This window comes from Desmodus rotundus, chromosome 3 (assembly GCF_022682495.2).
Source record: "Desmodus rotundus isolate HL8 chromosome 3, HLdesRot8A.1, whole genome shotgun sequence".
Lineage (NCBI taxonomy): Eukaryota > Metazoa > Chordata > Mammalia > Chiroptera > Phyllostomidae > Desmodus > Desmodus rotundus.
In genome coordinates, this window is record NC_071389.1 from 153696226 (window position 1) to 153708735 (window position 12510).

At 39.1% G+C, this 12510-nt stretch overlaps 1 protein-coding gene across 3 annotated transcripts in view; it reads left to right on the top strand.

Annotated features, from left to right (window-relative positions):
• The window catches only part of LIMA1 (LIM domain and actin binding 1), a 79509-nt gene that overhangs the window by 55610 nt on the left and 11389 nt on the right, over nt 1-12510 (top strand). For 2 of the 3 annotated variants that reach the window (XM_024575359.3, XM_045184085.3), the window contains 5 exons: nt 3182-3266; nt 4005-4153; nt 6785-6892; nt 10489-10546; nt 12085-12197. In XM_024575359.3, the coding sequence (XP_024431127.2) occupies nt 3182-3266; nt 4005-4153; nt 6785-6892; nt 10489-10546; nt 12085-12197 (513 nt within the window). The remainder of the gene's footprint in view (nt 1-3181; nt 3267-4004; nt 4154-6784; nt 6893-10488; nt 10547-12084; nt 12198-12510) is intronic. The other variant, XM_024575360.3, reaches the window with a different exon arrangement.

Sequence of the window (12510 nt, forward strand, 5' to 3'; positions counted from 1 at the left end):
ACATTCCAGAAAGTCTTAAAGTGTCTTGTCTTTTCTCTCTTTTCTTAACAGATTATGATGACTAGGGTTCCCTCAGGCACCTGAATAAAAAAGGACTGTAGAGCCATAAAAATATGTTACAGAAGAGTATTTTAGTGTCAGAATTCCTGTTTTTTTTCTTTCTGTGCTCCTCTACTTCCTTGAGAAATATTGGAGGAAACTCCTCCTTCTTCCTGTACCTCCGATCACCACTTGTAAAATGAGGATCATGAAAGTTTAGTAAATGCATTTGAGGTCTTGCTATTCTGCGTACTTGAGTGGTTTGGAGATGAAAAGATATTTTGAAAATGCTTCACCAGGGATTTCATCAAAGCTCTCTCAGAGCTGTATGCTTCACCAGGGATTTCATCAAAGCTCTCTCAGAGCTGTATTTCTCCTCAGAACCAGTGTCAATAAAACTTTGATTTCTAGAGATGTTTCTCTTTTTCTATCTTTCTAAGACCAAATGCCTCTGCACATTCACTTTTTTTAGAATTGAAAGAAGATAATTCAGAGTATTGATACCCCCATGAACCAGAAGTAGTTTTTTTAAAAGGCCCTTTATGTAACGCAAAGTTTTACATGAAAAACTAGCAAAGATTGGATATTTTATGCATCTAAAGCTGAAGAAAGTCTCTGCCCTGGCAGAACATATGTTCTAATTCTAAATGATCTTGCTCCCAGGAACACCAGCCAGTGCGGGGACTTTCACGTGACCATAAGTACAGACAGAAAACTGTACTCTCAGCAGGTTGTGACATGTAACACATACTCTTTGAATTGTACTTGAACTTTACCTTTGACAAGATGTAAATATTTGAAATATTGCTCTAGTGTTAAGAATGAAGAACCTGTTCACTTTCAGTTTTTTAAAAAAGTGTATTTCCAGGCTTCCTCTCTTTTTGAGCTCTGAAAATTCTGATTTTTATAGCGATCATCTTACAATACAGCAGCATTTGGGACAAATCTTTGGAATTTCCTGTACTTTAATTATTTGCAAATGAGAAATGTTTTGGGGGAAAAATGTGGATGGGAGGGTATCCTGCCAAATTTATCTTTTCTCTTTGCCAAGTGATCTTCATTTCCAGACTGGACGCTGCTCCCAAAGCAAGAGTACGTTGCATCGTCTGAGTAACAAGGGTGCAATTAATGGTGCAGCTGACCTGAGTGTAGGGTGGTGAGGTTAGAGTTGCTATAGCTTGTCTTGGCTTTTATTAAAAGTAGGTTCAATGAATAATGTAAATAGCAAAGCTGACTGGAGATAAATTATATTAAATGTATATTAAATTTGCAAGAAACTATCTATATTCTTGGTATAGTACAAGCAGACCAATCCATGGTTCTGACTTCTGAAGTGGTATGTTTTCTCACAGGGGTGTGGGGATGTGGCTTTAAGTAGGTGATAATTCAATCTTAAACTTTACTGTTGAGTTGATGAATCCATTGAACTTAGAGGTTTAATAGCTATTTTACTAATGTTGAATTCAAAAGGGTACTCAGTCTTATCTCCTGTTATACGGGCTTTCATATATCTCTTCTACTTCATGTCATCTTGAGATATAAATGATAGGATGTGGCTGAAGGCTCTCATTGCAATCTTAATAAACATGACATGCTGTGTACCAAGGGAACATTCTGTGGCACTGAGTGACTTTCTAGTGAGTTACTTTTCCAGGTTTAAAAATTATAATTTGTGTCCTGGCCAGGTAGCTCAGTTGGTTAGAGTGTTGTGGATTTTGACAAATCCACTAAGGTTGTGGATTTGACCTTCAGACCAGGCACATACAAGAATCCACCAATGAATGCATAAATAAGTGGAACAACAAATCAATCTCTCTCTCAAGTCAATAAATAAAAATTCAAAAGTATATAATTTGTAACTTCAATTAGAGATCTGCTTTAAGATTTTATTTATTTATTTTTAGAGAGAGGGCAAGGGAGGGAGAGAGGGAGAGAAACCATAATCAGTTGCCTCCCATATGCACTCCAACTGGGGACTGAACCTGCAACCCAGGCAAGGGCCCCGGCCAGGAATTGAACAGGCAACCTTTCACTTTGTGGAACGATGCCCAACCAACTGAGCCATACTCGGTCAGGGCTAGAGATCTACGTTAGTTCAAGACATAGAAATGTAGTAATTTATGGGATCACAAAATACTTTAGTCAAAAAATCTGTACCATTCACTTTCTACTTAAAAAAGAAGGCCTGGCCTCTGCCCTTAGTGAGATTCTGCTCTAGTAGAGGGACACACAACAATTTGATAAGCAGCGTACTGGAAGTGTGACCAGGTACCGTGGGGACAGCGAAAGGACTACTGGGACTATGTAGCACAGGTAGGACAAGCTTCACAGAGGGTAGGTTGCTTAGTTTACACCAAGTCTTAAAGGAACAGGCATTTGCTAGACAACAGAAAGATAAAACGGCAATCCAGGTAAAGGGAATTCATTTACAGTAGTGTGGACCTCACAGCAGTTTGCTTTTCCTGGAGGATAAGGATAAGGAAAAGAAAAAACCCAGAGAGGGGAGGTAGGGGCCAAATCTAGACTGGTCTTCTGTGACATACTAAGCACTTCAGATTTAATTCAAGGAGTGATCAGGAATCCTTAAAGAATTTTAAACAAGAGAGTAACATAGGTCTATATTTGGGGGTAGTTATGTATTTTGCACTCCTTGAGAGGATGCCAGCATCATACAGACTTGATTGGAAGGTAGAAGAACCATTTAGAGCAGTGATTCAGTAGTCCACCTAGGGCAGCAACAGCAGGGATAAGGCGGGTGGAGAAGGGAAACAGCAGATACTGCCATCAGGACTTGGCACTTCGGAGACACATGCCATTATCATCTGGGACATGAAGATTCCTCTCAACGACTGTATAAATTACAAGGCTTTCTGGTTATGCTGGTTAGGCAGTGATTATTAGCAGGGAGCATAACCTAAACATAGTTAACTTACAGTATTTTTCCCCGGGCACCTGTGAATAGGTAGTGCTTAATATTTATAATACTAAAAATATATTCTGTGGAATATAGAAACTAATATAAAGTCTAATCTCTTCTGGATTTTATTTATAAAGGAGATTTGCAATCATCCTTTTCGAACATTGCATCAAGATTTCCCATCTTCTATGAAAAATTTATTGCTGGGTTTTGTTTTCCAAACAGATTCTTCGGGCCCAAAGCCGAAGTGCAGGTGGAAGGAAGATCTCTGAAAACAACTATTCTCTGGACGATTTGGAAATAGGGCCAAGTAAGCAGAGAGTTCCAAGTGCATGACATTCTCTGGGAAGTACTCATTAGTAAACAGCCTTCAAAATGCTCTTGAAGGAAGAGTGGCACAAATTAAAAGGAAGTCTGTCTGTTATATACAAGCCATTCCCAAACCACATTGCTCTCCACAAATAGCTTCTCTGTATTTTTAATCCATCCTTGTCAGTGGTAACCTGTGGTAAACAAATGGTACCTCTGCAGGATTCCAAGAGAAGTACTGTGGAACATTTTGGCTCTGTGGTCACCTGAGGCATGAGGACTCCCATCAATGGGCAGTATCTTCTATCAAGATCAGTTATCTTGTACTACCGGTGGTAGCAAAACATTTGAGGGTGGAATTATTATGTTTTGAAGTGTATATAAGGTACTGTACAAAAGAAAAACATTGAATTAATAAACATAAGAAAATCATCAGCCTCCCAGTAATCAAAGACATGCAAATAAAATGACATTGAGATCGAATTATTTTTCATATGTGAATAAGCCAAAATTTAAAAATATACAATACTCGAGTATGGTAAAGGCTCTCCTTGTAATGTTGGGAAAGTGAGGGAATATTACCATATAGGTGACAGTTACATTCTGGCTTTCCTTCTCTGTACCCAGTTGAAGAAATTGATCCCATTAGATTACAGTCGCCCCAGATTGGGAATCTGAAACCACTGAAATCACATTTTATCTTCTAATGAAGCTTTTTTTTTTTCCTGCATGCTTCCAGGTCAAGTGTCCACTCCTGCATTCAGTTTGGAGAAAAGTGAGACTAGACGAAATCTGGAGATCCCACGCCTGTCAGAAACCTCCATAAAGGATCGAATGGCCAAGTACCAGGCAGCTGTGTCCAAACAAAGCAGCTCTACCAACTATACAGTATGTGTTATGCATCATTCATTCATTCATTCATTCATCCAGCAAATGGTCCCTGGGCACAGAAACTAGAAATGTCATCAGACCCTGACTTGTGAGCCCTGGCTCCTTACCTTTTCTCCCTGCCCTCCATTCTCTTTTCACAGAAATCCTGCCTTAGTTTTATTCTCCATTCTTCCCACATTCTAATCCTGTCTTTGCTTCCCAAGGTCTCATTCCCATCCCACTGGTTTTTTTGTGTTGTTACCATCCAGTAATGTCATTGAGAGTTTTCCTGTCTCTTCTACCTAATCTCGGTTTCTTTGTTAAAGAAGTAGTATTTTACTAATTTTAACAGAAATGCTTATTTTATTTTTGGTTTTGAGGGATGAAAGGGCAAATAGTGGAGAGAAATTAAATATATTCAGCATTAATATGGGTGGGGGTTTTTGTAATTTTTTATTGATACATAATTCATATGGCAAAATCACCATTTTAAAGTACAAAATTCAGTAATTTTTAGTATATTCACAAGGTTGTACAACCATCACCATTAATTCCAGAACATTTCCATTATCTCAAAGAGAAGCCCCATGCCTGCCCACTTACTCCCAGTCCGCCTGGCCACCACTGATCTTCTTTCTGTCTTTATGGACTTGCCTCTTTCTGACATTTCTTACCAATGAAATTTTACAATATATGGCCTATTTAATCTTCATTCCTTGTTGTGTGATGATTTCCTAAAGAAAAAAGAATAGTGGATGAGAAAAGGAGAGAGAAATGAGAAGATGACATGTTCAATCAGAACAAAATATTTGGTATTCTCAATGGAACGGAGGGCCTTTCATTTTATACTTATCGAGGCTTAACTGGCAGGGTGACACTATGAACTTCTCAACTGAAGTTATCTTTCAAATGCCCTTTGTTCATATGTGCACATGTATGTACACATGTACACATACCTATATATGTATCTTTCAAATATTTGTTCCTTCTAAAATTGCAAATTACAAACTATTAATCTCTGGATGTCTTTTAACAAAGTTGGAAGGCTCGAACTGAATTTTGTTGTTCCCAGGCAGACTGAAACTGGTGCCTATTAGAAATCATAAAGTGTGTTTCAGGAGTTGAGCCTTCTTTTTCCCACATTATTAAGTATGCATTCTAGTAATATTCACTGGTGGCCTAAGTCTCTGAGCAATGAATAATGTCACCTTGATTTTTCACTGTAAAGTTCAGAAGAGATGTGTGTAAATCAATGTTGAGTACGAAAAATGAGCAAACTTAGACTTCTCCTAGAAGGAAGGGCAGGAGATACAGCAAACAGGTGATCTGTGGAGCTTTATTCCCTCTTGTTCCAGGATTTTGCTGCTTCTCGGTGCCCTCCTGCTATAAACATTCCTGGCCAGGTGACTCCCTAAGTGGAAAAACCTGTTCAGTGACTTTTTTTTTTTTTTACCTCCTAATAGCTTCTGCCTTGCATTTCTCCATCTCTGAAAATTTTTAAGAGTTGAAATACTTTAGGAATTCTTGTAAAAAGTAAATTTTATCTCATCTCAAAAGAATTTCTCGGGCCGCTTCACAGAGGTAGGTTGTAACAAGGCACACGCCCTAGGGCAGGGATTCTGGAGGCTGAGCTTTGGGTTGGGGTCCGGAAGGAGTGGGTGGCCTGTTGTACTGTTATCTTCCGCAGCGCTGGCTGCCAGCCCCTTCCTGCAGATGCACCTCCAGAATGTGGGCCTTAGCCTGGAATTCCACACATGAGTAAATTAGTCACACTGACACCCCCTTCATTGGCCTTGTGGCCATAAATCATTTTCTCCCATGCCTAAAGGTTCACAGGGAACAGAAAGGGACTAGATTACTAGCAGATTAATGATAGGAAATGTTTGTATTCATCTACCTCTATGTTGATTTTGGGTCTAATAGATAGAGTTAATTTTAATATTTTGCCCCAAGTGGTCTTTGCAAGAAAAAAAACTGTGCTTATTCCTATGACAGTATTAATGCCTACTTTTTATGTTGAGGCTCCATTATGAGAAGTAGACTAAGGAAGGTCTTTAGTACATTGTGTGAATTTTATGCAAAAAACGTGTTTTTGAAGTCTCATTTTAAAAGGTTGTTTTATGGTATCATTAAATATAATTTGTTTTCATATGTATACATCATCCCTGTCTCTCTTTCCAGGCCGAGCATATATATATATATGGTCAGTATATTTTCTTAATTATTGGCACTTGGCATCTCCTTTCCCTGCTCCAGAATGGTCTTTTCTGATAAAACTCACCAGCTTTGCATTCCCACAAGCTCTGCTGCTAGAAGAGTGAATCACAAGAACATTGTACGCTGGGGGTGGTCTGTGTGTGTCTGTGTTGATGTGTCTATATTCTAATGAGCATCGGTTTTACTTAGTGTACAAATATTTAACTCTGAGGTGTGTGTCCACAAAGCTGCTTTTGTCATTTCACAAGTCCAACGGGTTTTGCTTGTAAGAATTAGGGGGTTCATTTGACCTCCGGCCTCTTAAAAGAATTTTTTTCCCCCACATTCCAAGTTTACTTAATTGTGCAATGAAGAGAATAGAATAGTGAGAATTTGTTTTACTTTATTTTTTGAGACTTTTAAAAAAGTTCACAGGCTATTTTTATTTTTCAGAATGAACTGAGAGCCAATGGCAGTGAAATCAAAATTCACAAGTTGGAGCAAAAGGAGAATGTACCCCCGGGTCCTGAGGTCTGTGTCTCCCATCAAGATGGAGAAAAGGTGGGTTGGAAAGTCTGATGTCCAGTTGCCAAGGAAGCATGTGTTCTAAATTAGATGCTCAAAATTAGAAACCACTCTGACTCTGGGCTGCAGAGTGTCTGGGAATTTGGTGACAGCTGCCAGGACAGATTGTTGTTTTTGCAGGTCACATAATTTTGGTTGGGAAGCCTTATAGCTGACCAAATAATGAACCTTCATTGGAAAAATCTTTTGCTCAGCAAATGCTCAGAGGGCAGAGAGCTAAAATGATTTTTAAAAATCTGTTTTGATTAGAAATATTATCCTCAAAGTATTTGTATATTATTAACTCATTTTGTGCACGGACATTTTATTCTTTCACTCAAAGTATTTTGAAAGCTACACACTATACTAAGCGCAGGAAATGCTAGGCTTAAAAACTACATATGAACATATCATTCTATGTGGACTTTATCTGCAAGGAAGCTAACAGTAGAAGGGAGAGGAGTAACAGGCTGGCAGTCATAAAACAGTGTGAACAGCTGTGAGAGGGCGATGCAGGGCCATGGAAGCTGAGGCTAAGGACACTTACCCCGACTCTTTCAAGAAGGTGATGTCCTGAAGAATGTGTTAAAATAGGCCAAGTGAATAAGGAGAAGTTCAAGTAAAGAAAGAGGAGGGTATTCCAGGAAGACATAACAAAGGAGTGGAAATCGGAGATCTAAACCAAGATGACTTGGCTAGAGAAGGAGGTCCCTACAGGCCATGGTGAGAGACAGGTGGAGGGAGAAGGCCAGGGTGGTCTTGAAAAGCTTTATCTGCCATCCTTAAGAGTTTGGATGTAGTCCTACAGTGGTAGAAAGCCAGGGGAAGGTTATAAGCAGATTAGATTTGTATTTTATGATTTAATGTTAGATGAATGGTTTCATTGGAATAAGCAACACGTGTGTGGCAGGTGATTTTATCACTTTCTCTGCCAATCCATTACCCAATCTCTTTGGTCTTTTGGTCAATGTGATAATCAAATGTTACGTTAGATGAGGAGGAAGAGCTTTCAAATCTATGACAGTGATTAATGTTAGGAGAAAAACCATTGTTTCTGTTATACATATGGACCCCCTTGAGGCCGTTCTTCCAAAAGGTGAAGAGATCATTAAAATTGGTTAACAGCGATAGTTCTCAAACTTATTTTCCTATGACAGATTTTTAAAGGTTTGCTGTATTGACAGAATACCGACAGGAGCCCGTGAGGTACGCTGCACACTTGGCTGGACCAGAGTAGGCACGCGGAAAAATGGTCTCAGATGAATGGCTACGCAGTGTGAATCATAGACCAGAACAGGAAAAAAAATTAGAAAAATTAAATCACTTTGTTTTACAAAAACATTACAAATCTGTGTTGAAATAATAAGACAAAACACTTGGCAGTAATGTGTTTCATAATCATAAAGTAATCAAATAAATTACACCCATCCCTGTGAGAGTGAGCTCAGGCATTAGTCACATGGCTCACATGTCATGTAGCAAGTGAGTTCTCTCCCTAGACCACCTGGGCTTCCCATTTTTTAAGTGGAAGACTGTCTTAAGAATAAGTAAATATGTTTGGAATTTATCCTATATATTATAAAAATCGACATTCTAGCCCTGGTGGGTGTGGCTCAGTGGATTGAGTCCAGGTCTGCAAACTGAAGGGTCACCAGTTTGATTCCCAGCCAGGGAACATGCCTGGCTTGCAATGTTTCTCTCACACATCGATGTTCCTTTCTCTTTCTCCCTCCCTTCCCCTCTCTCTAAAAATAAATTTAAAAAATCTTTTTTTAAAAAAAGACATTTTAGGGAAAAATATTCCCAGCACTGAAGTCCCCCAACCTACCCTAGGCACACAGTTTGAGAAATGATCCTCTGGAAAACAATGCCCAGATTGTCCCTGTCCCTATATTGAATTGCATGCTTTCTTGATCGGTGCATGATTTGAAACTGGAACTCTGAGCTGAACAGAAGGATGGAAACATTTTAATTATAGCCTAAAAGAGCATCAACACAACTGAATCGTGAATTGGGGAAGGGGTTGGGAACAGAGGTGTTAAAGATAGGACATCACCTTCAAGCACACACGGCAGGCTCATAAACACCTGGCGACCTTAAAATTTTTCAGAGACTCAGTTTTCCTTTTGGCTATTTGCCTGGTGTTTGTTAACCAACACCTAAGGACTATTTGAGCTTCGATTTGTTGCAAAAAGACACTAATGCTAGGGTAAACTTGCCTCAAACGGAATAGTTTATAAAAGAATTGTTCATCCCTTCCCCCTCTTGTGAATGAATTTGTACTTTCCTTTCATGAAATGTTTGAGCAAAATCTCACGTGCTCTCTCCTGGCTGTGCTTTCAGTGAAGTCATCTGGTTGGATGATGTCAGGATTGGCATTAACTTTACCCTTTAGGTTCAAGGGGATCAAGTTAGGGGTGAGAGAAGAACACCATGGGATGGATGCACCTACTAAGTAGCAAGAGTTAAAGAGCTTTTCACAGCTATGCACAACTGTCAGGAAATTTACTTCATGTCATCAAATGAAATAATGCATGTAGTGCGATCATTTCAGTGATTAATAGTAAACATTCAGTAAATATTGGATGTCATTATGCTGGTCCATTTTATGCCATGTCAGAATTCCTGTAATGAAAAGAGAGTGGTGGGAAAAATAACCGTGCTGAAATTCAGGTGCAGTCAGGCAACACCTTAATCTCCATTATTTCATCGCAGATGTGTTCAGTACATTAGACAGCCTGGTACAAACTCTCCACAGCACTCATAGCACCCCTGACGTCCGAGGGAGTTATTACACGAAGCGTGCACGTTCACTCACCTGTTGACCCCTCACTTTTCTGCGGAGGAAGATACCAGGAAGGCCTAGGGGCCAGTAGAAAGGAGAGAGAAAGCTAGTAGAAAGTTCTTCTATTTAAATTTGATGGCTTCTGGGGGAAATATACACTGATACATTAAGATCTGCTATCTTGTTAAATGATGCTATGTTGAGACTGAGATTAAATGGGAAACTCACCTTGAAGGTAATACCAGAGGTTGGTTTTAGATAAATGTGTTTTACAGCTATAAGGAAGTCTTCTGTACTAGCAAGCTTGTTTCAGCAGAATGTATTTGGTTGGGAAATAAAGAGCTAGGAAAATTAAACACTAAGAATACTTTCTATATGTAAAGACTTTATTTTGCCTTGGAGTGAGTTATGGTTATATGAGTTATGGTTTGTGGTGAGGAGCTTTGCACTCCCTGTTGGAGGGTTTTGTTTGCAATTCCCCCCCGCCCCGCGCCCCCCCCACCACCACCTTTTTATGAGAATCAAAAGATATGGTTTGGAAGTTCTTTTGTAAAGGGAGATGATGCACAATTTTGGCAGCAGAGTGCAGTCTGTTTCTGGCCTTACTCTGTAATTGAGAGGCATGTTAATATCCTCATAAAAGACATTTTGCTGCCTCTTGTTTAAATGCTCAGCTGTTCTGGGGCCCCGTTATTTCCCCCAGGCAGCCAGTGACTGACTGGAGTCAGCAGGTTTCTATGGCATTAACAGCAGTTTGCTCATTTACTTTTAATGTGATTCTTAATCCCACCCCCCTTTTTTTGTTCAGGTTTCTGCAACTGAGAATAGCCTGGCAGCCCATTCCCCCACTACTGAAGCTGACTTCCGTAAGCATTCACTCTTAGAACTAGAGGGTGAAGCTTTTGTTCTCTAGTCCGTATTTGGTTGGTGGGGAGGGGGGTGGCGTCTCTCCATTGCTGTCCTTGTTGAGAAAGTAATATTAAGTTCAGCTCATCAGATCTTTCACTTGGTTTTAAGGATGGATGCTTGAATAACATTCATACATTTCATGGCTCAGGGAGAAGTTAAATTCAATTATATATGACTAACTTGGGGCACACTGAATACTCTTGACACTTCTCTCATTGAACTTATCCTACTTTTTATACCAAATCTTTTCACATTTAAAGCTGTTAAAAATGAATTTTGAAATTTCATTTTAATAAAAGTTTGGCCAAGGAGTTCATTCATCTAAAGAAATAAAGAATTGGTATTTGAGTAACCTATTAAAAATATCTTTCCCCACTTATCTAAAAGTGTTATCACAATCCACCCTCAAGCCAGATTCTAGAGACTTCCTTGCTGCTGTTGAATTTGACCACCTTCTTCATCCTGTTTTGGAGTTGTTTTGAGCCTTACTTCTCCCAAAGATAAAAACCTTTGTTTTTTTCTCTTTACTATATCCACTTTGATTTTGATTTTCAGTGTTTTTATATGTGTGTGTGTGTGTGTGTGTGTGTATAATTTTTATATATGTATTTGGATCGCTACCTTCTCCCTGGTTAGTTTATTAGGCGCTGGAAACTCAGTAACTAAAGTAGAAGTATGAGCTAAACAAATCACTAGTAAGCCCTACCTTAAAATTTCAGAGAGAAACTATTGCTGCTCGAATCCAGGAACATTCCTTTGTAATCATTTTGCTTGGACTAGGAATTTTTCTGAGTTTTGACTAGATTTGCAAAACTTTTTTTTAAAACGAGCTATAATCTTTTAGTGCTTTGTTGACTTAACTCTAGATTATAAGGAATTCTTTTATTTTCCTTGGTAGCTGTGTAAATGACTTTTCTGTGCCGTCTGAGTTTTCCACATGATGAATGTATTGGCAGGAAATTAACTTATGAGGCAAAATGTCAGTGATTATGAAGAAAAAACTTCACGGAGCCTTTTTCCATAATCTTTATCCATGGAAATCTGCAACGGGACTGACCAAAAAGACAGTGTCAAATTCTTTTCTCTGTTCTCTCTCTTCTCCCCCTCCCTCACCATATATGCGTTCTAAAATTTCTGCTTTTAAGCACCCCAGAAGGAGTTACTGGGAATGCTAATTACAAAAAGTCATTAAAGTCTATAAACAGCCTTTAGAAATGACAAAAACTACAGGGCAGAAAGTTCCCTGTAGAGAGTGGTTTGGATTACTGCTGTTTGTGGAAAGGCTGAGAAAGCCTCCTGATGGAAAACCTGATTTGTGAGAGAACCCAAGAGCATGGCTTTTAGTATTAGAATATTTCTCAGTAGAAAAGCAGTGTTTTTCTTGGTGTTGAAATGACCTGTTATCAGTAAAGGTGTCTAAACTTTGCTTTGTGGAGGAACCTTTTCTGAGATTCTCCATGAGGTTCTAAAAAATGTCTTCCTTTTGTAACTCAAGCAGGTAACTCCCAGGTTAAGGGTGAGATCCAGCAACCTGTCCATCCCAAGCCACTAAGTCCAGATGCCAGAGCCTCCAGCCTTCCTGAAAGTTCTCCTGCCAAAGCAGTGAAGGTATGGTGGCAACTTCTCTCCAAGCCTTTAGACATTGGTTTACTAGTGGAGCTTATTGCACCTTCTATCATTATGTTCATTAAAACCTGTTTTTGCTTTCCTGGGGATGAAAATACCAAATAAGGACACACTTAAGGCCAGTTACTTTTCCTGGAAGTCTTTCTGCTTCTGCTCAGATGTTTGGTCCAGGAGGCAAGGAGGCTCTCTAATAGCACTCAGTTTGAAATCTGGAAAACTAATGAAAGTTTTATGAAAACCTGGATTTAAAGAAAATAACATGATTTTTCTAAAAGTCCAAGTTCATAAATCTGTG